The sequence below is a fragment of the Fusarium poae genome, chromosome 2, assembly GCF_019609905.1.
Source record: "Fusarium poae strain DAOMC 252244 chromosome 2, whole genome shotgun sequence".
Lineage (NCBI taxonomy): Eukaryota > Fungi > Ascomycota > Sordariomycetes > Hypocreales > Nectriaceae > Fusarium > Fusarium poae.
This window is the reverse complement of record NC_058400.1, coordinates 6,601,623-6,626,333: the sequence shown is the minus strand read 5'-3', so window position 1 is coordinate 6,626,333 and position 24,711 is coordinate 6,601,623. Positions and strand designations below refer to the sequence as shown.

The 24,711-nt window shown below is 47.3% G+C and overlaps 12 protein-coding genes across 12 annotated transcripts; 6 read left to right on the top strand and 6 right to left on the bottom strand.

Moving 5' to 3' along the window:
- Positions 1-63: 63 nt before the first annotated feature.
- Positions 64-1,190, top strand: FPOAC1_006235 (uncharacterized protein; the record flags this gene model as incomplete). The annotated part of the gene is made up of 4 exons (XM_044850722.1): positions 64-145; positions 195-436; positions 485-732; positions 785-1,190. 4 exons carry the CDS (start codon positions 64-66, stop codon positions 1,188-1,190), a joined length of 978 nt encoding a protein of 325 aa, XP_044709434.1.
- Positions 1,191-1,337: 147 nt separating this feature from the next.
- On the bottom strand, positions 1,338-2,348 carry FPOAC1_006234 (uncharacterized protein; the record flags this gene model as incomplete). The annotated part of the gene is made up of 1 exon (XM_044850721.1): positions 1,338-2,348. One exon carries the CDS (start codon positions 2,346-2,348, stop codon positions 1,338-1,340), a length of 1,011 nt encoding a protein of 336 aa, XP_044709433.1.
- Positions 2,349-3,064: 716 nt separating this feature from the next.
- Positions 3,065-4,150, bottom strand: FPOAC1_006233 (uncharacterized protein; the record flags this gene model as incomplete). Its single annotated transcript, XM_044850720.1, has 1 exon — positions 3,065-4,150. The coding sequence occupies one exon, from the start codon at positions 4,148-4,150 to the stop codon at positions 3,065-3,067; it is 1,086 nt and encodes a 361-aa protein (XP_044709432.1).
- A 1,631-nt stretch (positions 4,151-5,781) lies between these two features.
- FPOAC1_006232 (uncharacterized protein) lies at positions 5,782-7,238 on the top strand (the record flags this gene model as incomplete). Its single annotated transcript, XM_044850719.1, has 6 exons — positions 5,782-5,925; positions 5,974-6,325; positions 6,385-6,492; positions 6,542-6,751; positions 6,800-6,976; positions 7,027-7,238. 6 exons carry the CDS (start codon positions 5,782-5,784, stop codon positions 7,236-7,238), a joined length of 1,203 nt encoding a protein of 400 aa, XP_044709431.1.
- A 114-nt stretch (positions 7,239-7,352) lies between these two features.
- On the bottom strand, positions 7,353-8,346 carry FPOAC1_006231 (uncharacterized protein; the record flags this gene model as incomplete). The annotated part of the gene is made up of 3 exons (XM_044850718.1): positions 7,353-7,887; positions 7,942-8,153; positions 8,200-8,346. 3 exons carry the CDS (start codon positions 8,344-8,346, stop codon positions 7,353-7,355), a joined length of 894 nt encoding a protein of 297 aa, XP_044709430.1.
- Positions 8,347-9,486: 1,140 nt separating this feature from the next.
- On the top strand, positions 9,487-11,049 carry FPOAC1_006230 (uncharacterized protein; the record flags this gene model as incomplete). Its single annotated transcript, XM_044850717.1, has 2 exons — positions 9,487-9,544; positions 9,593-11,049. The coding sequence occupies 2 exons, from the start codon at positions 9,487-9,489 to the stop codon at positions 11,047-11,049; spliced, it is 1,515 nt and encodes a 504-aa protein (XP_044709429.1).
- Positions 11,050-11,210: 161 nt separating this feature from the next.
- FPOAC1_006229 (uncharacterized protein) lies at positions 11,211-12,710 on the bottom strand (the record flags this gene model as incomplete). Its single annotated transcript, XM_044850716.1, has 1 exon — positions 11,211-12,710. The coding sequence occupies one exon, from the start codon at positions 12,708-12,710 to the stop codon at positions 11,211-11,213; it is 1,500 nt and encodes a 499-aa protein (XP_044709428.1).
- Positions 12,711-13,659: 949 nt separating this feature from the next.
- FPOAC1_006228 (uncharacterized protein) lies at positions 13,660-14,946 on the bottom strand (the record flags this gene model as incomplete). Its single annotated transcript, XM_044850715.1, has 2 exons — positions 13,660-14,659; positions 14,717-14,946. The coding sequence occupies 2 exons, from the start codon at positions 14,944-14,946 to the stop codon at positions 13,660-13,662; spliced, it is 1,230 nt and encodes a 409-aa protein (XP_044709427.1).
- A 360-nt stretch (positions 14,947-15,306) lies between these two features.
- On the bottom strand, positions 15,307-17,736 carry FPOAC1_006227 (uncharacterized protein; the record flags this gene model as incomplete). Its single annotated transcript, XM_044850714.1, has 6 exons — positions 15,307-15,583; positions 15,633-15,753; positions 15,808-15,924; positions 16,673-17,199; positions 17,257-17,535; positions 17,585-17,736. 6 exons carry the CDS (start codon positions 17,734-17,736, stop codon positions 15,307-15,309), a joined length of 1,473 nt encoding a protein of 490 aa, XP_044709426.1.
- A 2,359-nt stretch (positions 17,737-20,095) lies between these two features.
- Positions 20,096-22,044, top strand: FPOAC1_006226 (uncharacterized protein; the record flags this gene model as incomplete). The annotated part of the gene is made up of 4 exons (XM_044850713.1): positions 20,096-20,610; positions 20,666-20,875; positions 20,922-20,950; positions 21,008-22,044. The coding sequence occupies 4 exons, from the start codon at positions 20,096-20,098 to the stop codon at positions 22,042-22,044; spliced, it is 1,791 nt and encodes a 596-aa protein (XP_044709425.1).
- A 281-nt stretch (positions 22,045-22,325) lies between these two features.
- On the top strand, positions 22,326-23,240 carry FPOAC1_006225 (uncharacterized protein; the record flags this gene model as incomplete). The annotated part of the gene is made up of 1 exon (XM_044850712.1): positions 22,326-23,240. One exon carries the CDS (start codon positions 22,326-22,328, stop codon positions 23,238-23,240), a length of 915 nt encoding a protein of 304 aa, XP_044709424.1.
- A 355-nt stretch (positions 23,241-23,595) lies between these two features.
- Positions 23,596-24,604, top strand: FPOAC1_006224 (uncharacterized protein; the record flags this gene model as incomplete). Its single annotated transcript, XM_044850711.1, has 3 exons — positions 23,596-23,651; positions 23,702-23,828; positions 23,882-24,604. 3 exons carry the CDS (start codon positions 23,596-23,598, stop codon positions 24,602-24,604), a joined length of 906 nt encoding a protein of 301 aa, XP_044709423.1.
- Between the last annotated feature and the right edge of the window lie 107 nt (positions 24,605-24,711).

The window sequence follows — 24,711 nt, the reverse complement described above, 5'->3', positions numbered from 1 at the left end:
ACTTTGCTCAGACGCCTAGACAACTCAACAACCCAAATACCTCACCACAATTCTCTATACACCATGCCTTGCCATCCCGTTGAGCCCCCGTTCGAGGTCCGCGACATTCCCAGTCTTCGTGGTTATATCGCCATCGTTACTGGCGGTACGTTACTATTTTCCCCTTCAACAACAAGCAGAAACTGACTGTTCAGGAAACTCTGGAATTGGCTTTGAAACCACTCTCCAGCTCGCCCTCAAGGGTGCCCGTGTCTACATCGCCAGTCGCTCAAGCGACCGCGTCAACAAGGCCATCGCAGAAATGCACAAGAACAGCCCTGATCTAGACCTCCACTTCCTCAAGCTAGATCTTCAAGATCTTCAAAGTATCAAGGCCACCGCTGCCGACTTTATGAGCAGAGAAAACCGCCTTGACATACTCATCAACAACGCTGGTGTAAGTTCGGTCACTTTGACCAAAGTTGCACGCTAACATGTCTTTCAGATCATGTCTAGTCCCTGGGAGTTGACCAAAGATGGACACGAGATTCAGTGGCAGACTTGCTTCCTTTCGCACCACGCCCTTACTATGTCATTGATGCCCCTTCTCGTGTCAGCCGCTCAAGTCAGTGGACGAATGGACCGCGTGAGAATTATCAATGTTGCTAGTGACATGGCCCTCAGAATGGGACCTGAAGTTATTAACTACGACGACCCCAACCTCACTGACGAGACCGGAAGACTGGCTCCATGGTATGTAAAATACTTTCATTACTTCTAAAGTCTGATTGTTAATCATCAACAGGAAGAGATACGGCCACTGCAAGGAAGCCAGCATCATCGCTGCCAAAGCCATCACAGATCGCTACCATTCCCTGGGTGTCACAGCATACTCTATCCACCCCGGTCTTGTCAAGTCCAACCTTCAGTCTCACAACCCTACTATGCTGGGTGCCATGTCCCGCATGATGTTCAAGGTCGGACCGTCTTCTACTCCTCTCGAGGGAGCCATGAACTCGCTCTTCTGCGCCACGAGCCCCAAGGTCTATGAGCACGCTGGTAGATACTATGTCCCAGTTCAGAAGCTCGACGACAGGGCAAACAAGTGGCTTGATGATGCGCAGGCTGTCAACAAGTTGTGGGACTTGGCCACAAGACAGTGCAGGGATCACGGATTTATCATCGACGATTTGCCAGGTTACTACAATTAGTCTACATATGAGGTGATATGGGGAGGTCAGGTAGATTTATGATGTTTATTAGCATAAGCGACAGTTTTGGATGGGAGTTTGGATTGAGTCTTGTTGTCGATATCCCCAGAGATGGTTAATACAATTGGTCTAAGATGTCTCGCTTTTCTACTCAATCCCTACAAGCTTAAGAGACTCCTCCCATAGTCTGGCTTCTGCTTCTTGATCATAGATCCAGGGTGCGTACCCTGGTGCAGAAGATGTAGCACCAACATCAACACCTGGCTTCACTGGCGGTTCCTCACCGCAATCTCCTAGATAGATGCCACCTCGACCCTCCAAGTCTTTGCTCAACGCTGCGTACACCGTCGTCGCAGCTCCTTGTCCTGTGTTCTTTAAGTAAAGGCCCAACTCCCCTTTAAAGTCGAACTGACTCATATCAATATGACGAGCCAGATTCGTGAAAATTGAGCCAGGATGGACAGAGAAGCCATGAACACCTTGACTTCCGTATCGCCTTTCCAGCTCGGTTGCGAAGTAGATGTTTGCTGTCTTGGATTGCCCGTAGGCCAGCCAGGGATGGTAAGGCTCCTTCTCGAAGTTAAAGTCATCGAAGCGAACACCTCCCATGCGATGTGCCTTGGAAGAAAGAGAGACGACGCGTGACTGGAAAGATGGGGTGGAAGCGGCCACAAGAGCGGGTTTCAGTAGTTGAAAGAAAAGAAAATGGCCAAGATGGTTCGTTCCGAACTGCGTTTCGAATCCATCCTCAGTTCGTCCTTCTGGAGTTGCCATTACTCCAGCATTGAGAATGAGAATGTTCAATTTCTCATCCTTCTCCAGAAAGGCTTTGGCAGCAGCTCGTACAGATGCGAAAGAGTCGAGCTGCAGCTCAATACCATATACAGGCGCTGCAGATTCCGCCTCAGGCCACGATTTGATCTCGTCGATGGCCTTTTCTAGTTTCTCCGAAGTCCTTGCCGTGATGTAGATGGTCGCTCCAGTCGCATGAAGAACTTTGGCAGTTTCGAGACCAATACCCGAGTTACCGCCTGTGATAAGTATGACCTTGTCGGTGAGCTTTCCTATCAAACCCTCGTCTTTGACGATCTGTAGTGCTGTTGGCCGGGCATCCCCGGGTCCTTGAGGGTTGACGTGGGCTGCTGCGTATCGAGACATTTTTCTATTTTCAATGATCTGGTTGGTTCGATTTAGTTGAATATGAAAGGGTGCTTATAATTTCCAAAGAGAAACTGGTTTATACTTTATACTAACCTGCTCTTCGTTGTGTTATCCGAGCAAGGACACGGCGTTAAGCCTAACTCCGCATAAACTCTGCGGAGTTTCATTTCTAGGTTTTTGAACCCATTGGAATATAGTAATTGATCTACTGTGAGGTTGTATTCATTATGAGTCGAGCTCCATTATTATCTCCGAATTGGCTTACATCCGTGCCATCTGCATGAATGCCGGTACCTGAACTTGACATGGGTGAAATTGCGGAGCGGACAAAGTGGATGATGTGAGCCATTGCATACGCGACAACATAAGCCACAAAATCACTCGAGATGCAACGAAATAGAGAAGTTGTGGTCTGCACTAATACCATGCACGGTGTGCACCCTCAGACATGACACTTGCTCAATGCAGATAAGCCACGGTACTCAAACTGTAATCTCGGCAGTCACAGAATGGGAAGTCTATGTTGTTTCAAGCTATGCAAGGTTATTCAGGCTATTTCGATCCTAGAAACTCATCAAGATCGAGCTCTACACCCTCAGCTATAACACTGGAGTTTCATGGCTGTATGAGAAGTCACGCCATTATTAACAATGCAGATAATTTCAATGTGCATGAAAACAGAAGTGCCGATAGTATTTATTACAGAGTATGTTTTAATTTCCGTATTTCGCAAATTGAACTTCCGAAGACGCTGACGACGCACTACCCCTTGGCATATGCTGTCTACCCTCAGGCGACTCACCCTCCGAACTGTCCCTGCCATGCACAGGATATCTCTCACTGTGAACAGTAATCTCAGTTGTCTTGATCAAATCTGTGTCATTGTCAAAGACACGATGATTGTCATCACCCTTCCCAACACGAACTTCGTAATCACCCGTAATCGTCCCCTGAGCACCAGTGAACTGCTTCCGCCTGTCACGATTGATGGTCTCCAAGCCTATCTCATCATGCTGAGTAGCCCCGTGACTGGGTCCGTATGAACTCTCGTTTCGTCCTCTTGTAAGTTCGACAAGACGATTGAGTATACTAAATTCGAGCTTAAGCTTGACGCTGTAAACAAGAGGTTTCCAAGCAGTTTGGATGTCGAAGAGATTTGCAAACTCAAGTGCCAGAATAGAGACGTCAAGGAGAATGACGAGGATATTGACGATGATCAAATGGTTGAGCACCATCTTCGTCTTGGTATTGCCAATACTTTTTTCCAGCCTTAGACGTTTGGTAGTTTCCCAGACGTAAAGACTTGAGATGATGAGCTCTTGAACAAAGAAAACGCTAAGTTGAATCTTCTCAAAGACCTCGTATGGCTTCTGGAAAGGCTTTGGGTTTGATGAGCCTACGCCATAGACCAGAATGATAACAGGAAGATGCAGCCAAAGCGCATTGGAGATGATCATAACCAAGACTATCTTCAACCACCGCTGGTTATGCATCACGATGTGCAAACGCGAGTACAAGACAACAGACTGCCCAGTGATCATCGTGCACCACCCGATAAGGATGAGTGTAGAGTATAGGTACTTCTGCTCAGACAGCGACAGATGCAAGATGAGGTATCCGGTGCCATTGAAGGCGATACCCCATGTCGCAACGACAAAGCTCCAAAAGTATAGACCGCTGCGCTTCTTGAAGCTACCAAAGATGTAGGCGTTGAGCTCGAGGACATTATAGAAGGCGATACTGATGAAGACGGCGATTACGATGGCGACAGTGCCGCTCTTGGTGTTGACTTCGGCCATCTTTGGGGGTAGTGGAGCATTGTAGGGCGGGCGAGGTGATGGAGGAATGATCGACGGTACAAGGAAATGGGGTTGAAAGGAGCGACGAGATGTGAACACAGGCTGTTAAGCCTGGTAAGTGTTTGTGACCCTATGAGAAATGACGAAGTATTTGCAGTAGAAAAATGCGAAACAGGAATTCTTCGACTTTGTTTGTCTTTATGTAAAGCATTGCATACGGCACTTCCCTCTTCTCTCAACGCCTCACACCACTTCAACTCACTTGGTCTCCGAGGTGGCGGTCTCACTATTGCTGTCATGTTTTCTCTCCTACTCACGCAACGGGTAGGTAATTAAGACCTCTTCTACCGGGTTCCTCGGTGCTGGAGAAAAGGAGGGGGCTACCTAATCAAACTCAAACTCTAATCATCCTGCATACAAAGAATCCCTGCATTAAAAGTATTGTCAATACTATGTACATGCTGCATTGTGGTGTCATGGCTAGGGGCTTGACAGCATGCAGGAATAGAATCGCTACCGAGGCTGCGGAAAGAAGCAATTCTCAATTCTTACAAGATCTTCAGTCTCGTGGAGAATTATCGTGAGTAGTTGGATGGATCTGCAAGATCGGATAACTGTACCGAGTTCAACGTCTCGGCAACTTCCTTTTTGTCAAACACAAACACAAACAATGCCAATGTCAGCCCAACATTCTTTCAGCTACGGCACTCGATTGGCAGGTGCCAGCAACAGCCGGCGTCAGGAGCCTTTCCGTGCCGCAAGCCACAACTTCTAAAGCGTTGCTAGTTTCGCCGCTGATACCAAGTTCAGTTCTGTCCCGTGCCTTATTATGTTGGGTATCTCGCTTCAACTAATAATTGTGATGCTCCTGGAATTAAAGTTAACAATCATGCATTCTTCAGCGCGCGCCGAGTCACCGTTGTCACTAGTCTAGAGGCGCAGCCAAGCTGCAGCATTCAGGAGTTGCCCTGGTTCCTTCGTGTTGGCTCACTTACGTTGGTTGACAAAGCTGAGACAAGGATACTCGTACCAACATCCATAATCGTCAGGTCACATCAGCTAGAAAGAAGCATTGACCTGGTTCTCGGAAGTCTTCTCTTTCGATCCGCCCGATAGTCTAGAACCCCATCAATCGTAAGTTGCTCAAGAGTAGGAACTCCGGCCTGCAAAACTCTAAATCGTGCCCTTTTCCCCGTAACCTTGAAGGTGCATCCTCCCGCCGAAGAGGTGATTGATTCGGGTAATCTTGTGTCCCGCTAGCTTAAGCTTAACCTTGTAGATCTTGTACGGTCTGGGCTTCCAAACCGGTAGATCCCTGCACCCCTCACTAACTCCATCTTTAATGCCTCAACAAAAGACGTGAGCAAGAGACGAAATCAAGTCGTCAATCCACTAGGGTTTAGGCCGAGACGTAGCCTGTTTATTTTATACGGCCTAAACCTTAGAACCAAGCTTTTGTTGCTGTCCGGTTGCTTCCCCATGCCCTGCCCAGTTCTAATCCCTGACACAGCGGAGATGATCAATCGTGGACAACGTTCTTCCAAGGCACATATTTAGTACAGCCTGACCATCCTTCTTCGTCCTGCAGCTTGGCTCCCACACCACTCAGTTTCACTTCTACCTCATTCGCCATGCCTTCCACCATTGCTGCACTTGTTGTCGGGATTTGTGGCGTGGCAGCTGCCAAACTACCCTCCACGGCTCAAGTCATTGATCAGAAGTCTTTCAATGTTTTAAAGGATGTCCCACCACCTTCTGTGGCTAATGACTCACTTGTAAGACTTTCCATTTAGATGTTCTAGAAATCTGCTAATCCATCTTAGGTCTTTACATGGCCCGGAGTGACAGAGGAATCTCTCGTCGATAAACCCTTCCATGTTTATGATGACGAATTCCTCGATGTCATCGGAAAGGACCCCTCTCTGACACTTGTTGCTACGTCGGAAAGTGACCCCATCTTCCACGAGGCTGTAGTCTGGTACCCACCTACAGACGAGGTCTTTTTCGTGCAAAACGCGGGCGCCCCTGCGGCAGGCACTGGTCTGAACAAGTCTTCCATCATCCAGAAGATCTCTCTCAAAGAGGCAGAGGCTTTGCGCAAGGGAACCCTTGGCAAGGATGAAGTGAAGGTGACGGTCGTTGACACAGCGAATCCTCAAGTCATTAACCCCAATGGTATGCCTGTTCAAACGCTTTTGAGCTTGTCGAATAAATACTAACTAGATGGAACTTAGGTGGCATTTACTACAAGGGCGAAATCATCTTCGCTGGTGAGGGTCAAGGTGACGAAGTTCCCTCAGCCCTCTACCGAATGAACCCTCTGCCTCCCTACAACACAAGCAGTAAGTTATACCACTGTTGAGGAAGAGAAACCTGGCTAATTGTTATCAGCACTTCTCAACAACTACTTTGGCCGCCAGTTCAACTCCCTGAACGACGTTGGCATCAACCCCAGGAACGGTGACTTGTACTTCACCGACACTCTGTACGGTTATCTTCAAGATTTCCGCCCTGTTCCTGGTCTGCGAAACCAAGTGTACCGATACAACTTCGAAACTGGTGCTGTGACTGTTGTCGCAGATGACTTTACTCTTCCCAACGGTAAGCTCTTTTCTGGACACAATGTTCCCTGATGCTGATTCATGTCAGGTATTGGTTTTGCTCCTGATGGAAAGCGTGTCTATGTCACCGACACTGGCATCGCTCTTGGCTTCTACGGCCGTAACCTTTCCTCCCCCGCCTCCGTTTACTCTTTCGACGTGAACAAGGATGGTACCCTTGAGAACCGCAAGACTTTTGCCTACGTAGCTTCTTTCATCCCAGACGGTAAGCCTCAGCTATCTTTCTGTTATGTGTCCTTGGGCTAATATCCTTAGGTGTGCATACCGATTCCAAGGGTCGTGTCTATGCTGGCTGTGGTGATGGTGTCCATGTTTGGAACTCCTCTGGGAAGCTCATTGGCAAGATCTACACCGGAACCACTGCTGCCAACTTCCAGTTTGCTGGAAAAGGTAGATTGATCATCACCGGCCAGACTAAGTTGTTCTATGCTACTCTGGCTGCTTCAGGACCCAAGCTATATGACTAAACCTCCTTTGTGGTGGCATGGAAATGGATACCTGTCATAGTGATAGAAATAACTATTAATTATTAATTGACTCTGGACCCTATAAACAAACTCTGGTGTGCCATATCCCACTGTTTACGGCAACTCCTGCCTAGCCGTAGTCCCATCAAGCTCAATCGGGGTATATTGGGGAGGAGGCGACAAAGGTGGTCCTCCTAATTCGCCTGGTGGTCTTATCTCTCGTGAATCCAATTGAGATGATTCCAGCCCATGTTTCGATGGCGCTTTGGATTTTCGTCTTCTTCGCCAGAGGTAAAACGCTGTACCGATAATCCCAAGCCCAATGACACCAACTCCAACACCAATACCAACTTGAGCCCCTGTCGACAAGCCTCCTCCGGAGTCTATCTCTATATGGGATGCAGGGGTTTCCGTTGATGTCGTCGGTGCACTCGTTGTTGATACTGGCTCGAGTCGCTTTAGTCCAGCCAGCTGAAACATGGGCGCATGTACAGTAATGTAAGAACTCGTTTCTGTGGTGAATTTTGTTGGTGCCGCAACGCTCCTAAGAAGAGTACTGCCCGACTTGCATGAGATTACACTCAAAATGCCCGTAGAAAAAATACTCCTGCACGTTTGTGCCTCTCCATACTTGGCACATTCGTAATGCCTGTGTTGACGTCAGTTCCTAGTCTGTCTTTGAATATTTACCAAGTGTAGTTACGATGGACAGCATCCTCTGACAAACTCATCGTCGTTGACTTTGAACTGGAACTCAAAATCGCTTTTTGTCGTCCCTTCGGCCGTGCACGCGACCGTGAAGCCTTCGGGACATTTGGTGGCAGGTTTGTAGATACCCCAACCGCTGACAGGGGGAACAAAGTCATTCGGCGGCGTTGCTGGAGGCCAGCATTTGAAATCCTCGCGGTCGTTGATCTCCAAGTGTTAGTGTCAAGGCAGTGGTTTATATAGACTGCCTCACAGTAGTAGGAAAGGCAGTATTGCACTTTTGAGCTTGCGATGCCACAGTGCAAGCAGAGCAGTCTGGCAAATACAACAGACTACCGCACGCGTCAGGGTATTCCCATGAGTTTGTAAGAGGGCCTAAAATTGTTCGGTTGTCCGGCATTTCGATTTTGCTCGTTCCAATATGATTTAGAGACGCAGGGAAGAGAGTACTTCTCTATTTTCGAGATGACCTAACAATTGCAATGAAGCCTCCAAGAGAGTCAAAACAAAATGAAGAGGGGTAGAATGGAGGAAAAATCAAGGAACGGGAATCTGATATTTGTTTTCTTTTGGCCCCCAAACTATCTCGTCACTGCGAACTTATGCAAGCCTATCAAATACAATGAACTTTCTCGGTCTCATCACATTGCATATCAATTAAGCATGAAAACACATTCGGGGATCTCCTGATTAGGAGATGAGCAGCATCCCAGCCATGAACACGAGTTGTTGATTGGATCAGCAGCCTCAAGTTTGGATACGACAGCTGAAAGAAGGCGACCAACCGGAATTAATGGACATGGGAATACAGTGGCTGGAATATGTGGTTACCAGTTAACGGTGGTTCAAATACATGCGGTCATGACAACGATCATTGAAAGCTGTTTGACGGAATATTACAGAGCCGAGCCCAGTTAATATATGTAGTACCGGATATCTAGTATCTGCTTGAATTCTGGAACCTTGGTATAATAGTGGGCTTGAACATTGGTCGTTTATCTTCCATTCTTGCAAAATCATTAGTGATGACTTGCCTCATCTTTATGGTTCACTGACGATTCTTTCATCCAGGTCTTGAATCAATCCTAACTTCAATCTCATCCAAAACGTTCCTTCATCTCTTTTTCTTTATCTCTCGCCACGTTTAAAGTCAATATCCTGCTTTCATCAGCCACAGTTGAACGTAGGATGTCCATTAGATGAACCGCTATCCCAATTAAGCATTCTACCACGATGTTCTCCACGTTCGGCTTGCTTGCACGCTTTAGGGAATAGCGTAGAGTGCAACAAAACCCGCCATTGGCCCAAGATGATGAAATGAGGTAATAAATTCAGTTTGATGGGTCCGGAAATAGGAAAAGTTTCCGCAATTGAGGGTCCTCACAACCAAAAACATTGGGCAAGGATGAAATCATCCGAACAATTGACCCCATATATGCTCCATATTCTTCTTGGCTGCTCCCAACCTGGACTTGGCATCATCAAACAGAAACTCTTTTGATCTTCAGCCAAGAGATCTATCTAGTTAGCCAAGACCATCATGATCTCAGAACCAAAGCTTATGATGGTTGATAAAGCGGCCAATGACTCTTCATTAGGTTCGTTACATTTAAAACTGACACCAAGAACATACTGACAGACCATAGGTCAACCCACTGTCGTGCAGTGGACAGGCCCAAATGATCCCGAGAACCCATACAACTGGTCCGTCAAGAAGAAATGGTTCGCAGTAGGCCTGGGCCTCTTTGCAACGTTCATCTCAATGATGAATGGCACAATCATCACAACAGCCCACGAAGCCATCGGTACCGACTTCAACGTGAGCGATGAAAACTTTCCACATTCTTACTGGCCTGTTGCATCTTGGGGTCTGGGAGGCGCCATTTTCTCTCTGGTACTACTCCCAATCATGGAGGATTTTGGCATGAGGATTGTCTTTCTCTTGGTCTACACGGTGTTTTTGTGCTTTCTGATACCGGTTGGAGTTGCGCCGAACTATGAGACACTCATCATCACACGGTTCTTCAGTGGTGGGTGCTGCACTATTCTCGCAAATGCCGTGGCTGGGATTATCGGGAATGTCTTTGCCACGGATCGGGCGCGGACGATTCCCACGGGGCTGTATATCATGATTTATCTGAACTCGAGCAGCCTCGGTCCTGTCGTGGGAGCTGCCATTTTCCAATTCCTGCCTTGGCGATGGATTGGCTACATCGAGCTTATATGGACAGGAGTCTTCTTTCCTATTTTTATTCTCGCTATGCCTGAGACGCGAGGATCCGCGATTTTGACCTCGCGAGCAAAAAAGCTTCGAAAGCAAGGACAAAACGCATACAGTCAGAAAGAACTTGACTCCAAGTCCATTATGCACGACATATGGATTAGCATTCAGAGACCTCTATATATGCTCTGCACTGAAAGCGTAGTATTTATCAGCACGATATGGACAGCTTTCAGTCTTGGTGTCATCTATGTGTTCACCCAATCTGTCGAACAAGTCTTCAGCGAACTCTATGGATGGAACGCCGTCGAGGCAGGCTATGTACAAGCCTCCATCGTTATTGGCGAAATTCTTGGTTTCGGACTTTGTGTCTTGACGAATAATTGGTATTACGCTTCAGCATCACGCAACAAAGAAGAACCTGGTACGCCTATACCCGAAGCTCGACTTTACGTCGCTGTCATTGGAGGTTTCATTGGAGTGACCGGCGGCATGTTTGTGTACGCTTGGACAAGCTACTCATGGGTCAGTTGGGTAGGTCCTGCGATCGGCTTGATGCTTGTTGGACTTGGAACGGAAGTTGTTGTCGTTAGTATCGCGAATTACTTGATCGATGCTTATAGCAACTATGCTGGAAGTGCGATTGGTGCTACTGTACTAGGAGAGAACCTTGGTGTTGCTTTTCTTCCGCTTGCTTCGAGTAGCATGTACACCAATTTGGGTTTCCATTGGGCTAGTTCCCTTCTGGGATTCATCTCGTTGGTTTTGGCAGCGGCACCGATTGCTGTTTTTATCTGGGGCAAGGAAATCAGAGCTCGAAGTCCGTTTATGAAGTCAGCCATGTCAAAGCCATTGGGGTTTGCAATGGCAACATCGGAATAGACAGTATTGCGCGGCGATATCACTCGCATGTTCATACAACCAGATTATAATAATAGACCAGCAATATTGTACTTGCAACAACGAATATAGTGGATTATCTTAATCAAGTTTTGTAAACAAGTATCCATCTTGTAGTCTTAATATGATCAGAGACTCTTCATCTAAGCAAGACTCTTTGCAACAACAAAACTGACATCATCCGCAAAACTCTTATTAGCATCGAAAGTGTGAACACCTCCATTCGATGCAGCATAACCCTTGTTGTCATAATGCCTGAAGTATCTAGTTGGATAATTCCACGATCGAATCGAATTTCCCTGGTTGTTCATACCCTTCTGAGTACAAAACGTAGCGTCTTCGTTAAACGCCTTACTTCCATCGTTCTTGTTAACAACGAGAGTGAACGAGTAATGTCTGATATAACTTCCAGGTGTATCAACAGACTCAAAGGATACACAGCCACTGTTGGCGAGACCGGTACGGACAGTCCAACTAGCTTGCTTCTTGAGCGCGGCTGAGCTGGAGGAATCGACAATCTGTGTATTGACGTCCGAGTTGGTATGTGCGAGGTAGCGGTTTGTATATCCTGATGTCGTGACCTTCAATGATACAGACGACCCGACTGAGAGGGCATTACCACTCGTCAATGACGTGGTAGCGTATTTGGCAGCCACAATATCAGCCTGCACAGCGTTCTCAGTGGCATCGGAAGGATAACCAGAAGTCATGACGCCTTCGTAAAAGGTGCCTTGAGCACCAACACTGTTGTCACCTCCAATGCCCAAAATGATGGCGCCTTCCTTTTTCATTGGATTATATCCTCCATCGGGATATGCGCCGCTGTAGAAAGTCGACAGAGCGCCCGAAGCAGCATTTCCTCCCCGAATGGACCAGGTACCGGGCTTACCCTTCACAACCGCACTGAGGAATCTGTGGCTAATGGAGGGATCTGCAGCGTTGTTCTTTGGGTTCTTGCCAGAAAACAGACCATTCTCAAGATCTGCCATGATCCAGGGTCCGTTACCGGCACCCGAGCCCCAGACAGTATTGTCGCCAAAGTAGATTGCTTCCATGTGACCATTGCCTGTGTCTTTGCTGTTGGTCTCGGCATTACCATAGTCGAAGCAGCAACCACCATTGTAGTGTGTGCCATCGAGAACAGCGTACATTCCCTCTGGCTGATCACCAGTAGCGGAACCGCTGACATGGTTGTTACGGTACCCAGTTCCAGGTGATATGAAAACGCCATACGCTTTCTTCCCATTGAGAGTCACCGGTGCACCATCAGAACTAGCCAAGTTGTCGTATCCATTCGCTTCTGGGCCCTGGAATCCACCAGGTGGTGCTTGGGTCAAGTGATTGCTCCGACCAGATTGGTCATAGATGATGGTGATAAGACACGTTGTACCGCTGCAGAAGGTGTCTTGTGCAGAAGCATCAGCGATGGCACCCTTTGCCAGAGGTTTGATATCTGTAGTTGAGCCATCGGATGCACGCTTGATCTGATAGAGTCCACCATTGTAGTTGGTGTACAGGGCTCGAGTGGTGCTGTGTGCAGCGATGCAAGGTGTGCCACCGCTGTTATAGATATCGCATGGCCCAGCAATGGCAAGGCGTGCCGTGGAGACGAGACCGAGAGCAAGAATGCTTTGCAACTGCATTATGGCATGAGAAGTCTGTCGGGTTTGAGGATACGATATAAGTGACGTTCACAAATATTTACTCTCACACAGCAACTTGATGGTAAGATAGGTTGAAAGATAGAATATGTCCTGAATCCAGGGTTATTTATATAGAGAACACCGGAGTAAGGAACCAACCGACCGATCCTGACGTTGTCTCGTATTAATTCTCTGTAGTACAACCACCTTCCAATTGTGAAATAGGACGATCCACGTGAACTATTTCAAAAAAAACGTCACAACTCATCTTCAACAACGATGCCGAGCGATACGACAAACAAATCTCATTTGGTCGCTTCTTTCACTTCGTGGGGAACATCGATCGGGGTCCGGGGGATCGTCGGAAAATGGATCATGGCTCGGGCCTTGATGCAACCCCACAACGGCAAGGAAGTGCCGAGTCTGATGCGATCGAACCAGAATTCAAGAGTGACCAGACGAACTAGTCAAAAGGCCAATGAACGTGTTTTTCTGTGGACTATTTGGGAATGTTTCGGAACGGACTACAATGTTGCTTGTTATGAACAGATGGCTTACTGGGTAACGACTAATGCGATGATCAATGCAAAAGACGAAAGACCTGGGGATGGACAGTTTCAAATCGCATAAACGGAACCAGATATTTCGGTCATGACCCGTGTTTCTCACCATGACAACAGCGCAGCTGTATCATCCTTCTATCCTGACGTTACTGTTTATTTATACATACACATTCACCAGTTCATTCATGCTTGCGCAATCTTTCGGTGAGCATCGTAAGTTCTGTCCAACCTGTATTTATGTAAAACTTGCATGCGCCCAACATTCCCAATAAATGCCAATTTGTTTCTGATCTTGTGACTCCCTGAGCCTGCGAGTATATATCCCAACTTCCATGTCTTCACCTCTTGAAAATGCACTGATATAGATGGCATCATCCACAGCTATTTCAATAGGTCTTGTCCCAAAATTCCTCAATAAAATCCTTGACATCTGCCCAAAGAGCATCAGGCTCCTCCAGCGCAGGGAAGTGTCCACCAGTCTCATGCATACGATACCATTTGATCTGCTCAGTTTGCTGTATCCACCTCTCAGGAGCGGTGACAAGGTCCTTCTTGAAACAAGAATAGCCCAAGGGTGCTTGGATGTTCTTCCAACCAACCATGAGGAGCTCTGGATTCTCAAAGGCCATGCGGTGGACGTATATAGAGGTTGGATAGCTGCGAGTGAACCAGTATAGCGCTACGTTTGTCAAGATCAAATCTCGGTCAGGCGCTTTGTCAGACCATTGAATCATCTTGTCTCCAACCCAAGCAAGAAGTGAGATAGGGTTGGTTCCGACAAGATAGCCTGCTGAAGCTGGTCTCGTGCCGTCTAGTTGGATGAAAGCAGTGCCTGTTTTGCTAAACTCGGAGAGTCTACCAAAAGCCGCTATTTCATCGGGACTATAACGTCCTTCTTTGATACCAGCTTCGACATCCTCTCCGGCTGGAGGCATGACATTCAACATGTTCATGTGGACAAGCTTACACGCGGGGTCGATGTTGGCAATGACAGGCGCTGTCCAGCCGCCAAAATCACCACCTTGTGCAACATAACCGGTTTTGGCAAAACCCAAAGAATGCATCATCTTGGACATGAGGCGCGCATTGTCGGAATGTGCGAATTCTTTGTCAAGAGGCGGTGCATCTGAGAAGGGATATCCAATATGGTGAGGGACGATAATGTGATAAGGTAGAGTTTCGGGGTCATAATCGCTTTGGAGTTTTCGAAGGATAGGAAGGTATTCGACGACGGACCCTGGCCAGCCGTGTAGGAACAGGATGGGAATTGCAGCCGGGTTTTTGGAGAACAAGGCAAAGAAGTTAATCTTGTACGAGTTTGAGTCATCGTCGGTGACAGTGATATTGTACTGAGGGATGGAGTTCAATGTTGCCTCCCACTTTCTCCTAAAGGTTATTAGTTAGTATCAAAACTTGGTTGGTTGGCACGAGATGCAAGCTTACCAGTCGTAGTCTTTCTCCCAGTAATTCACCAAGTCCAAGAGTTCATTTCGTGGGATCCCAAAAGAGCCATCTTCGCGGCTATTCCAGACATTGGGTTGAGGAATAGGTGATAGCTTGAGAAGCGTCCTGAGTCGGTCAATCTCACTGTCGGGAATGGAAATAGTGGAGGCTGTCAGATTTGCTGACGCGGGGACGGAGCGAGGAAGGACGCTAAAGGCGAGAGAGCTCATGACGAATGGCGGGGGAGTGAATGTGATGATAGTATTGTAAAGAGTGATAAAGAGTGTCAATTTGTGTAGAGCGGGAGTGAAGAGTGGGAGATTCCTACTGCAAACTCCAAATGTTTAGGTGACTCTTTATAATAGAGGATGTTATGTTCAATTTGCCGGCGTCACAAGCAGATCTACTTGGCTGTCAGATTTTCTAGAATGTTCGCGAAACCACTTTTCCTGACTAGAGGATTCTCTACTCATTATGAGACATCTCCGGAAGAGGGCAATTGGTGCGACAAGTTCATTACATCTGTATTTCGCGTTTGACAATGTTTGCACTTGAGCGTCCTCTGCAACAACCATGCTATCCAATAAAAATTACAAATACAAAACAAAGATAACTGCTATCAAGAACAATTGTAACTCTAATCTGACTATTCCCGCTCCAGAATCCGTCGTCGATGCTGTTGTAGTCTCAGCAGCAGTCGACATGGTCGAACCGTCGCCAGAAGTCGGTTCTGCAGCGTCTCCAATGGGAGTCTTTAGGAGGGTCATGCTTCCATCGTACGTCCCTGGGAAATTACAAGCAATGAATCGAGTCGATGATGATTTGTCGTTGTAGTCAAAGATCTTGTGTGTCAAACATGTCCCCATACTGAGGAGTGAATGTTAGTTTGTATTGCTGCTTGCTACGAACGACTTACCAGGACACTGTGGAACTACGAGCAAATGCACTCGCACCGACACAGCGAGTGAAAATGAGATCGCCACAGCCAGCCCAGATCCCGCTCACAGCGAATTGACCGTCAACACAGGCGGCAGTGTCTACAAAAGTGTTAGTATTGCGCGAAGCAATTGGGTTCCTCGGACATTTCATACAAAAGCCATCCTTCCCTTCAATCTTGCCGTATCCTATTGACCACCGGCCCTGAGGGTACGAAGTGCTGACAATTGTGTGAAAAGATGTGACGGCTCGATCTTCAAGGCTGGGAGGTTCTGTTATTAGTGGGTGAACGGTTGTTTGTGTTGAAGTCGCAGTCGCGTGTGACACTTCAAGTAGAAGCAACGCCAGTAATGTTTGCAGCAGCATCTTTTGTCTGAACGTATACACTGAAGAAGTTGTTTTGCAAAAGGGATAGGAAAACCGTCCATATTTATGCACAAGTCTTTTCGTGGCTGAAGCCAGATCAGGGTCCAAAGTCTTGGCTGGCTTGAGAGAGAAGACATGGTTGGTCTGCAACTTTCAGCTGAGCTTGGTTTAAGACGTGGTGACACACTTTTCAGCAGGGTGAACAGGGGTAGATTCCAGTCACTGGGCCATGGAGATTGTATGAGTGACTGCAAAGCCTGCTGCAATGGTACCCAGTCTATCTAGTGGGTAGCAGAAACAATGACCTACACTTAGGCGGCAAAAATAAATAGTCTAAGAGCCATAGTCTAAGGAGCATAAAGTGACCCATTGATTTCGTCCCTTCTGCTTCTAGCGGCCAATTTTTCTGATACACCGAGGCCAGTTCAAGTGTTCATCTGCATGCGCCACCACTGTTCTGGATCGACCTCAATATTTTATTGCAGGTTTTATTGGCTTGGCACATAAGTCCCTGCTTCAAGGTGCGCATGTAATTATGCAGTGCAATATTGATAGAGATGATTATATGCTACATTCAACCCTAGAAAAGTACCATGGCGACGGACACAACGGCCATGAATGTCAAAATGGAACCCGAAACCATCTTGCCCACACTGCCATCACTCTCCCCGTATCCAATGTTGGACGGGTTACTCTCGAACCCAACAGTGCGCTCCCACGAGGGTGCACTCTCATTGAGACTCAGAGCATCGGAATGGTACTCGTCTACAACTCCAGCGACACGGACTGAAAGATGACCAATAACTTCGGGACTGCCACCCACAGGTTCACCAGTCATATTGGATTGTCGATATGGTCGCGCATAGAAGGTACCATCCAGGGTCAGGTTGGCTGTCTTGTCGTCAAACTGCATGCTGACTTCGGGGAACTTGAAGTCGTCCCAGTCCCTTGCAAAATACGACCTAGCTCTGTTCATAGAAAATATATAGTCATTGGTCCATTCGGTGGAATTGCAAGTTGGCATGGTGACGTTGCCCCAATTCGATACATTGTTAGAATTTTGAGAATTCTTGACTGTTGTGGTTAGATTGTAAGCTTTGCTTGAAACCTGAGTGGTCGTAAAGTTGAATTCATTGGGGAAGACTCTGTTGTGTGGACGCCAGTAACCACCTGGAGTCGGCCTGCATACAAGTCAGCACAATGACAACCTGTCGTGTCAAGTATATGAGGAGACTTACTCGGCCGTATAAATGGGGAATGAAAGATTGGTCTTCTCATACAAAAAGCTCTGGGGCAATAAAGACAAATCGAATGGCGACGAAGTTTGCGGCATGAGTGTCAACCAGAAGATGACCGAGTTGTTCCCACCGTTCCAGGCACCAGGCTCAAGAACACTGAGAACAGCGTCATACTTGAAAGTGCGTGTGAAGTTTCTGAGCTCCGGGCATACTTTGTCGGTTGGGGTGAGATATTGATAAGCAAACTTTACATCAACCTCTGCAGTAGCATTGTAGTATCTAATAACGTCAGCCAAGTTTCCGATGCTAGTGAGGATGTTGGACCCACGATCCAACCCAGGTGTAAAAGTCGGGCAGGCCTGTCACATTGTTTGGACGAAAGTTATCAGCAGGATCATATTTCTCATCCTCCTTAGCAAGACCTAGTGTCAAAAGACAGTACAGGATGACATGCAGGACTAGGCGTTTGACAGCCAACATTGTATGGTGGCTTATAAGGCTGAGACAGCTAGCTAGCTTAAAGTTACATGTCCTTTGAAGGAAAGTGGAATGTCACTACATTTATGTACGTTCCCAAGGCACAGCACAATGTATCAATTTCGCTAACGGGCCTTCTGCTCCTGTCGGTTCTTACTGTTTTATCATTGTGGGGGTTTCTATAATAGGGGTCTATGTCACTATTGGTCTGCTGATGGCTGAAGGATCAAACTCCACCACCAGATTAGGGCCGTTAGCCGACTTGGCTGCTTGGCTTTGGAGTCTGAGAGCAAATGATGTTCCAAGAAACTGTCACTTTTTGATAAGAGCATTTGTTGTTACTAGAATTGAGAGACAACTTGTTATCTTTTGATGTTCTGGAAAAGCTTGGTCAGTCTATATTTGTCTGTTTGTTGCTTCAGAGAAGTTGTCTTGGCATATGCTGTGCCCCATTAGAAGCGCACGCTGTTGTGACCCTTGCCATACAAGTGTTGTAACAGGCTTCATTACCTCGGGCTGTAGCCATCAAATCTCTTTCAGTTGATTCAACATCCATCCCAAAATTGTACGAGACGCATCATGACAATAATGTGAGCCTTGTTACTCCAGCACATGACACAACTGGCTACGTGTGCTAAAAGAATCCGATTTAAAAGTGTTGAAATCAATTGTGGTGGAATCATTACTCAACTCAATGATCTATTTCATTTCCTCTTGACCAGAATGTTTGTATCAAGTACTTCTCGAATATTGAGGGCTGGACCGCATCGGCTATCAAAGAGTTTCGGCCGTTGGTCAAGAGACACAGCGCATTGTGAAGGAAACCCAAACACCACAGGCTCATCTGGCTTCGCATAATTTAACCAGGAAAGAATTTTCCGAACACCTCTCTCTATTGGATACCGGATAGTCACTCCAGCCAGGGGACCATGATGGCAGCTTTGTGAGGTCATGTGATCTCGGTTTCTTCGTTAGACTACCGGCGGTACCACGCGCACGGGTCAAGATAGTGGGAGGCCTTGCATTCAATAACAATGGATGGCTATGTTGGAAGATATACAGTGAAAATAACCAGTCGTAGAGCCTGGCTCTTATATTTGCAATTATCAGCTTAATCAATACAATAATGACTAGTAACATTATTCTAGCTGATATATTTTTACTCAATGGGACGGAACAAGACTCGTCAGTTCCCAGCGGTCAACACTCTGAGTCCCCAATGATGTCTTGTGGGGCTGAATAGGACCAAGATCGTCAATATCCCTGCTGTGCGACAATCAATAGAGACGGCAACTCCATTCCGACGGGAAGCTGGAGGTCAGGCGGTCAATGGCTATTTTCATGTCAGCTGGCAAGTGAATACCCAGAGTAGAAATAAAACTACGGAATTTTATACATTAATTACGAAGTGTAGGCAATGAGTATCGTGATAAACCAGTTGGAGGTTAGTGAATCACGTGGCTAGGTATCAAATACATGATGATTAGCAATCTTTGACAGCCCGGTCAAAGATAGGCGTCTGGGGGAGGCGTTGACATGACTCGCAGTTGGAATTCGATGAACAACGCTGAGAGGTGGATTGAACTCGGAGGTAAAGTCAATTTAACCGATCAACTGTCGCATTTATCAGCTGTCATTGTCCAAGCTAACTAAAAGGTAAGCTCAGACCAGCAGAGACGGAACCGGTGCGTTGCAAGTCTCCGCTCCCGTTCTCGTTCTCGATCGCCAGAGCGGATTCGATCTAGACTGGATTTCTGGGAATTTAAATTGGGAAAACAGAGAAAGAGTTGGTGGAAATAGGAAATAAATACGAATACCTAACCGGAGATGAGGGAATTGATTAGAGTTTACGGCTGATACGCGGCCGACTAACTTAACTAGAGCATGAATCATGAATGGTGCAACGTCAACTGTCAGCAATCCGTCATGCATGCGAGTTTCCTTGTTCTCTCTCACACGTACAGTACCATGATAGTCAGAGAAAAACAACCATTGACATGAGTTAGTTTGTTGCTTGTGCCCCTGATCTAACTCGACAAAAGACAATAGACAATTCCCTGTCCCGCAAACGGACTTGCCGTCAAGTGTGGAATTGCAATGATTCGTCCGTAACCTCGCTTACCCCTGTGTGCCATCACCGGTCTAGTACGGCATGAGTTTAGCTGCTATGTGGCAAAGGGGCACGTGCATCAGACAAGCCTGGGGAAAAGAAAGGGACGAAAATCTCACCCTTGATCAGGAAGTCTTTTAAGCTCTTCAGCTCAGCTCACCTCGCCCCATCTCACATCCCAGTCCCAGCTATCTATCTCTCAGGTGTTGCGGAAGAGAAGAGAAGACAGGTAGAGTCAGTCACACTCAAAATATGGCCTATCAGAGGGAAATCGAGATGCAGGCCTTTCCTCCGCCATCGCCAAAAACATTACCAATACCAGAACCCTCATCAAATAATATCGGCCCAGACTCAACTTCTCCGGGCGCGTTGCACCGTCTCCTGACAAGTTTCACGCGTGCCCCGCCGCCGAGCCGTTCTGAAGATGAGTACTCACTCAGCAGCTACAACACGGCGTACGCAACAAATGGGAGGCTATTCAATATGAGTAAAGCCAACTACAATTCTGCCAATACCGCCCTCGCCCGTGAGCTCAAAAATCGACATCTTCAAATGATCGCGTTTGGAGGGTCTATCGGCACCGGCCTTTTTGTCGCCAGCGGAGTGGCGTTATTTCGGGGAGGACCGGCTTCGCTACTTATTGCCTTTGTGACAATGGGCACAATGCAGTTTTTTACCATGCAAGCTCTTGGAGAATTGAGTGTCGCGTTTCCGGTTGGAGGGTCTTTTTCAAATTACTCAACAAGATTTCTGGATCCGTCTTGGGGGTTCGCTATGGGGTGGAAGTCAGTCAATTGCTTCACCTTTATCAACATTCCTCAGTTACACATTACAATATCTCATAGTTTTACCACTTGAGATTATCGCCGGTGCATTCACGACAAATTACTGGAACCCAGATGCCAGCAAGTCAATATTTATTATCCTTTTCTTTTTTCTCATTCTCGGCATCAATTTACTCGGCGTGAAAGGCTATGGAGAAGCCGAGTTTATCTTTTCTGCCGTCAAGATCACCGCCGTTATGGGCTTCATGTAGGTTGCCTGATCTCTCACCAAGTCAAAATCTGACAGTCTTTAGTCTCCTCGGTATAATTATCAACATAGCAGGTGAGTCCTGCCAACCTTGCGAAGCAGCCAGAGACAATTCATACTGACCTTCAAAAGGTGAACCAGATGGCGGCTACATTGGCTTCAGTCACTGGCAGAATCCGGGCGCCTTCAACAATGGCTTTAAAGGATTCGCCAGTGTCCTCGTTACTGCAACCTTCTCCTTTGCCGGCACAGAAATGGTCGGTCTCGCCGCCGCCGAAACAAGCAACCCGAAAAAGTCTCTTCCAGCAGCCGTAAAACAGGTCTTTTGGCGCATATCCCTCTTCTACATCCTCTCCATTCTTCTTATCGGCCTGCTCGTCCCATATAATGAACCTCGACTATTGGGTGCCAAGTACGGATCAGATGCGGCAGCCAGTCCCTTCGTCATCGCCATCGAGATGAGCGGCTCGGATATTTTGCCAGATATTATGAACGCTGTTATTCTTATCAGTCTGATATCGGTTGGAAACACGGCTGTGTATGCTTCATCACGGACAATTGCCGCGTTGGCGGAGCAGTCGTTAGCACCCAAGGTCTTTGCCTATATCGACCGAACTGGAAGACCACTTATTGCGATTATTTGCTGCGGAACGGTAGGTCTACTTGCTTTCGTCGCCAACTCCAAAATCCACAACGAAATCTTCAACTGGCTTCTCGCCATCAGCGGGTTAAGTACCTTGTTCACCTGGGCGTCCATATGTGTCTGTCACATCCGCTTCCGAAAAGCATGGCAACTCTCAGGCTACAAGCTATCCCAGCTGGCATTCAAATCACAAGTCGGCGTTTGGGGCTCATGGGTGGCTCTATTCGCTTACACCACTGTATTATTCCTCCAATTCTGGGTGGCCATATCGCCCATCCAACCTACGGACCAAGCGCCTTTCACAACGCCTGAACGCATCAAGAATTTCTTCTTGCAGATTCTGACAGTGCCTGTTATTTTGGTCTTTTACATTGTACATAAAATCTGGATGGGGACAAAAGTTGTTCGAGGTCAAGACATAGATATTCACACAGGTCGTAGATACCTGCAGGTATGGAATGAAGAGGAGGAACAGGCACGGAAAGCATGGCCTCTGTGGAAGAGAGTGTACAATCATATGTGTTAATTTGGTTAAATAGATGTAGACTTAGAATGTCATGATAATGTTTCCTCAAAACCACGGATACGCCGCGTATTGGAGCGTATTGGAGCGTATTGAACATGGACGGAACGCCATTCGGCCAATGACTCACGGCCGATAAGCGAGTGGAGATGATCGACAGACCCATCTGAAAGGACTGATAGGCTGATATAAGAACATCGCCCAGTCGTCATGTCTTTGGTGCCGCTACATGAGAAGCACGTTTGTAACCCAACCCAACCTTCGACCATCACGACACTGCCACAATGGCCGCTCACACATTTTGGCAATATGTTCGCCTCAAAATCATAGTCACACTACTACGTCTTGTAAATCAGGTCGCTACACGTCCTCACTTCAAACCCTCACCGACCTGCAACCGCAAGTTTGTGCGTATCCCATCACGCGATTTAAATCGCTTCATAGATGCATGGATCTACTACCCCCAAAACTATACTGACGGCGATAAACGCGGCATTGTTATCAACTGGCATGGAGGTGGATGCATGTTGCCGAACTTGGGTATGGACCATGAATTTTGCGAGCGGGTAGCTGTGGAGAGGGACATTCTTGTTCTCGATGCAGATTATCGTAAAGCACCAGATGATCCCTTCCCTGCCGCTATTGAAGACGCCGAGGATACGTTGCGATGGGTTGAGAGCCAGTCGCATCTATTCGATCTCGACCGTGTTGCTTTATCTGGTTTCAGCTCAGGTGGAAACTTGGCATTGGTTGCCTCCTCTGAACTGAGACGCGAGTTTAAGCACATCAACATTCGAGCGGTATACTCGTTCTACCCAGGTGTAGACTTCATCATCCCACCTGAACAAAAGATAGTCGCGGATCCCATCCGACCACTGCCATTTTGGTTCCAACGTCTTATCACAGAAGCATATCTTCCCGGAGCTGAAGACTGCAAATCACCCAGGGCATCACCCATGTATGCTGACGCAGTGTCTTTTCCTTCATATGTTATGCTGTTCGCCTGCTCGGGTGATATATTTGCACCAGAGATCGAAGCATTTGGGGAGAAACTGACGCGAGGTGGTATTGATGTTGAAGTTGTCAAGGTTCAGGGGGCTCACGCGTTCGACAAAGCAACCAGCCGTGATTTCTTTAACCCTGATGCGAGAGATATGGCGTACTCAAAGGTTTTGATGAGCTTGAAGGATGTTCTGTAGAGTATCAAGGTAGTCAGTCAGGAAACGTGATAAGTAAACACTCAACAATCGAAGAAGTGACTCCTGCCTCTCGAGATTTTATCTTTTATGGCTGATCTGGAACAACTAATTTGATTCATTATCTAAGTGGGCTGTTTCGGTATTCGTACTCCGTGAGCTCCCAGGAAGCAGTTTGCTTGCAGTGCATTGTCACTGGTACCTTAGTACCTTACCTTAGGGAAGTGACGGTGTTTGTTAGGTATGCAGCTGCCCGCGCAGCACCTTCCCACTTTTTTTCTCCTTCCCCCACCAGCGAACGAGTGCCTTCTTCATCACCAAGCAGTTTTTTATTTCACTGAAGCGTCTCTCCCTGGCCATGGCGCTCTCTAATTCTGTTTCTTTGGCCGGCGAGTTTCGTCAGTCGCTCTCAAAGTACGTCTCTCTTCTTGATTTTGTAGCCAAGGTTCTCACGGTAGTTGCAGGTTACTGGAGACAGGTGCATATTCTGATCTCACAATCATCTGTGACACAGATAGATACGCCGTCCACAAATCGATCGTCTGCACCCGATCCCCCATTTTTGCCGCCAAGTGCGATGACGAGTCCAAGGTACGCTTGTTATCTACAACATCATCCATGGGAGGCGCTAACTAGTGGCATAGGGGGCAAGTACTGGCAAGATCGACCTCTCTGGTCATGATCCCGTAGCTGTCAAGATGATGATCCGGTATTTGTACCTCCAAGACTATACCCCTCCAGAGACGCCTGCTGCTCCTGAGGAAAAGAATGATTCCATGCAAAAGCCCGAGCTGATGTCTGGATCAGCGAAAAGACGATGTATGGACCGACTTAGTCCTTCAAACTTTTCTTCGAATGCAAACTTCGATGCATCTCCAAGCTCTGTCGACACTCCGGCCAGATATCGAGGTTCTGACGGCCAGCATGGCGGTCGTTTCGGGTTCCAACACGAGTCGCAGAACTCTCCCAAGTCCGTTTCCCCTGTACCTACAGTACCAACTCTAAATCCCTTTGCTGCATCACGAACCCCAAATTTCGTTCTGCACGTAAGGGTCTACGCACTGGGCGAGAAGTACGGAATCAAAGATCTCAAAAGTCTATCTCTTGACAAGTTCAAGGACGAGGCTCAGATCCACCACCACAGCGAATCGTTCCTACTTGCTGTGGAGCATTTCTACACTTCGGCTATCAAGGATGATTGGGGAATGCGTAGTGTCTTCGTCAGTGTACTTCAAGCGAAAGCCTACTTGCTTGAGAATGAACGGCTGCAAAATGTCATCAGGAACACTGAGTTGGGGTTAGATCTTATTATGAAGCTTACTCGGGTTCGACGCACCGAGTTGAAGAGAGAGGCATCCTCCTTGTAGAGCCAAAGTTGTGTCTTGTTTTGTGGATGTCGACAAACAAATATGGCCATGTATCTATCACGACTGTCAGTCTATAGCCCCAAAGAATTTGGGTCTTGATCGTGGCA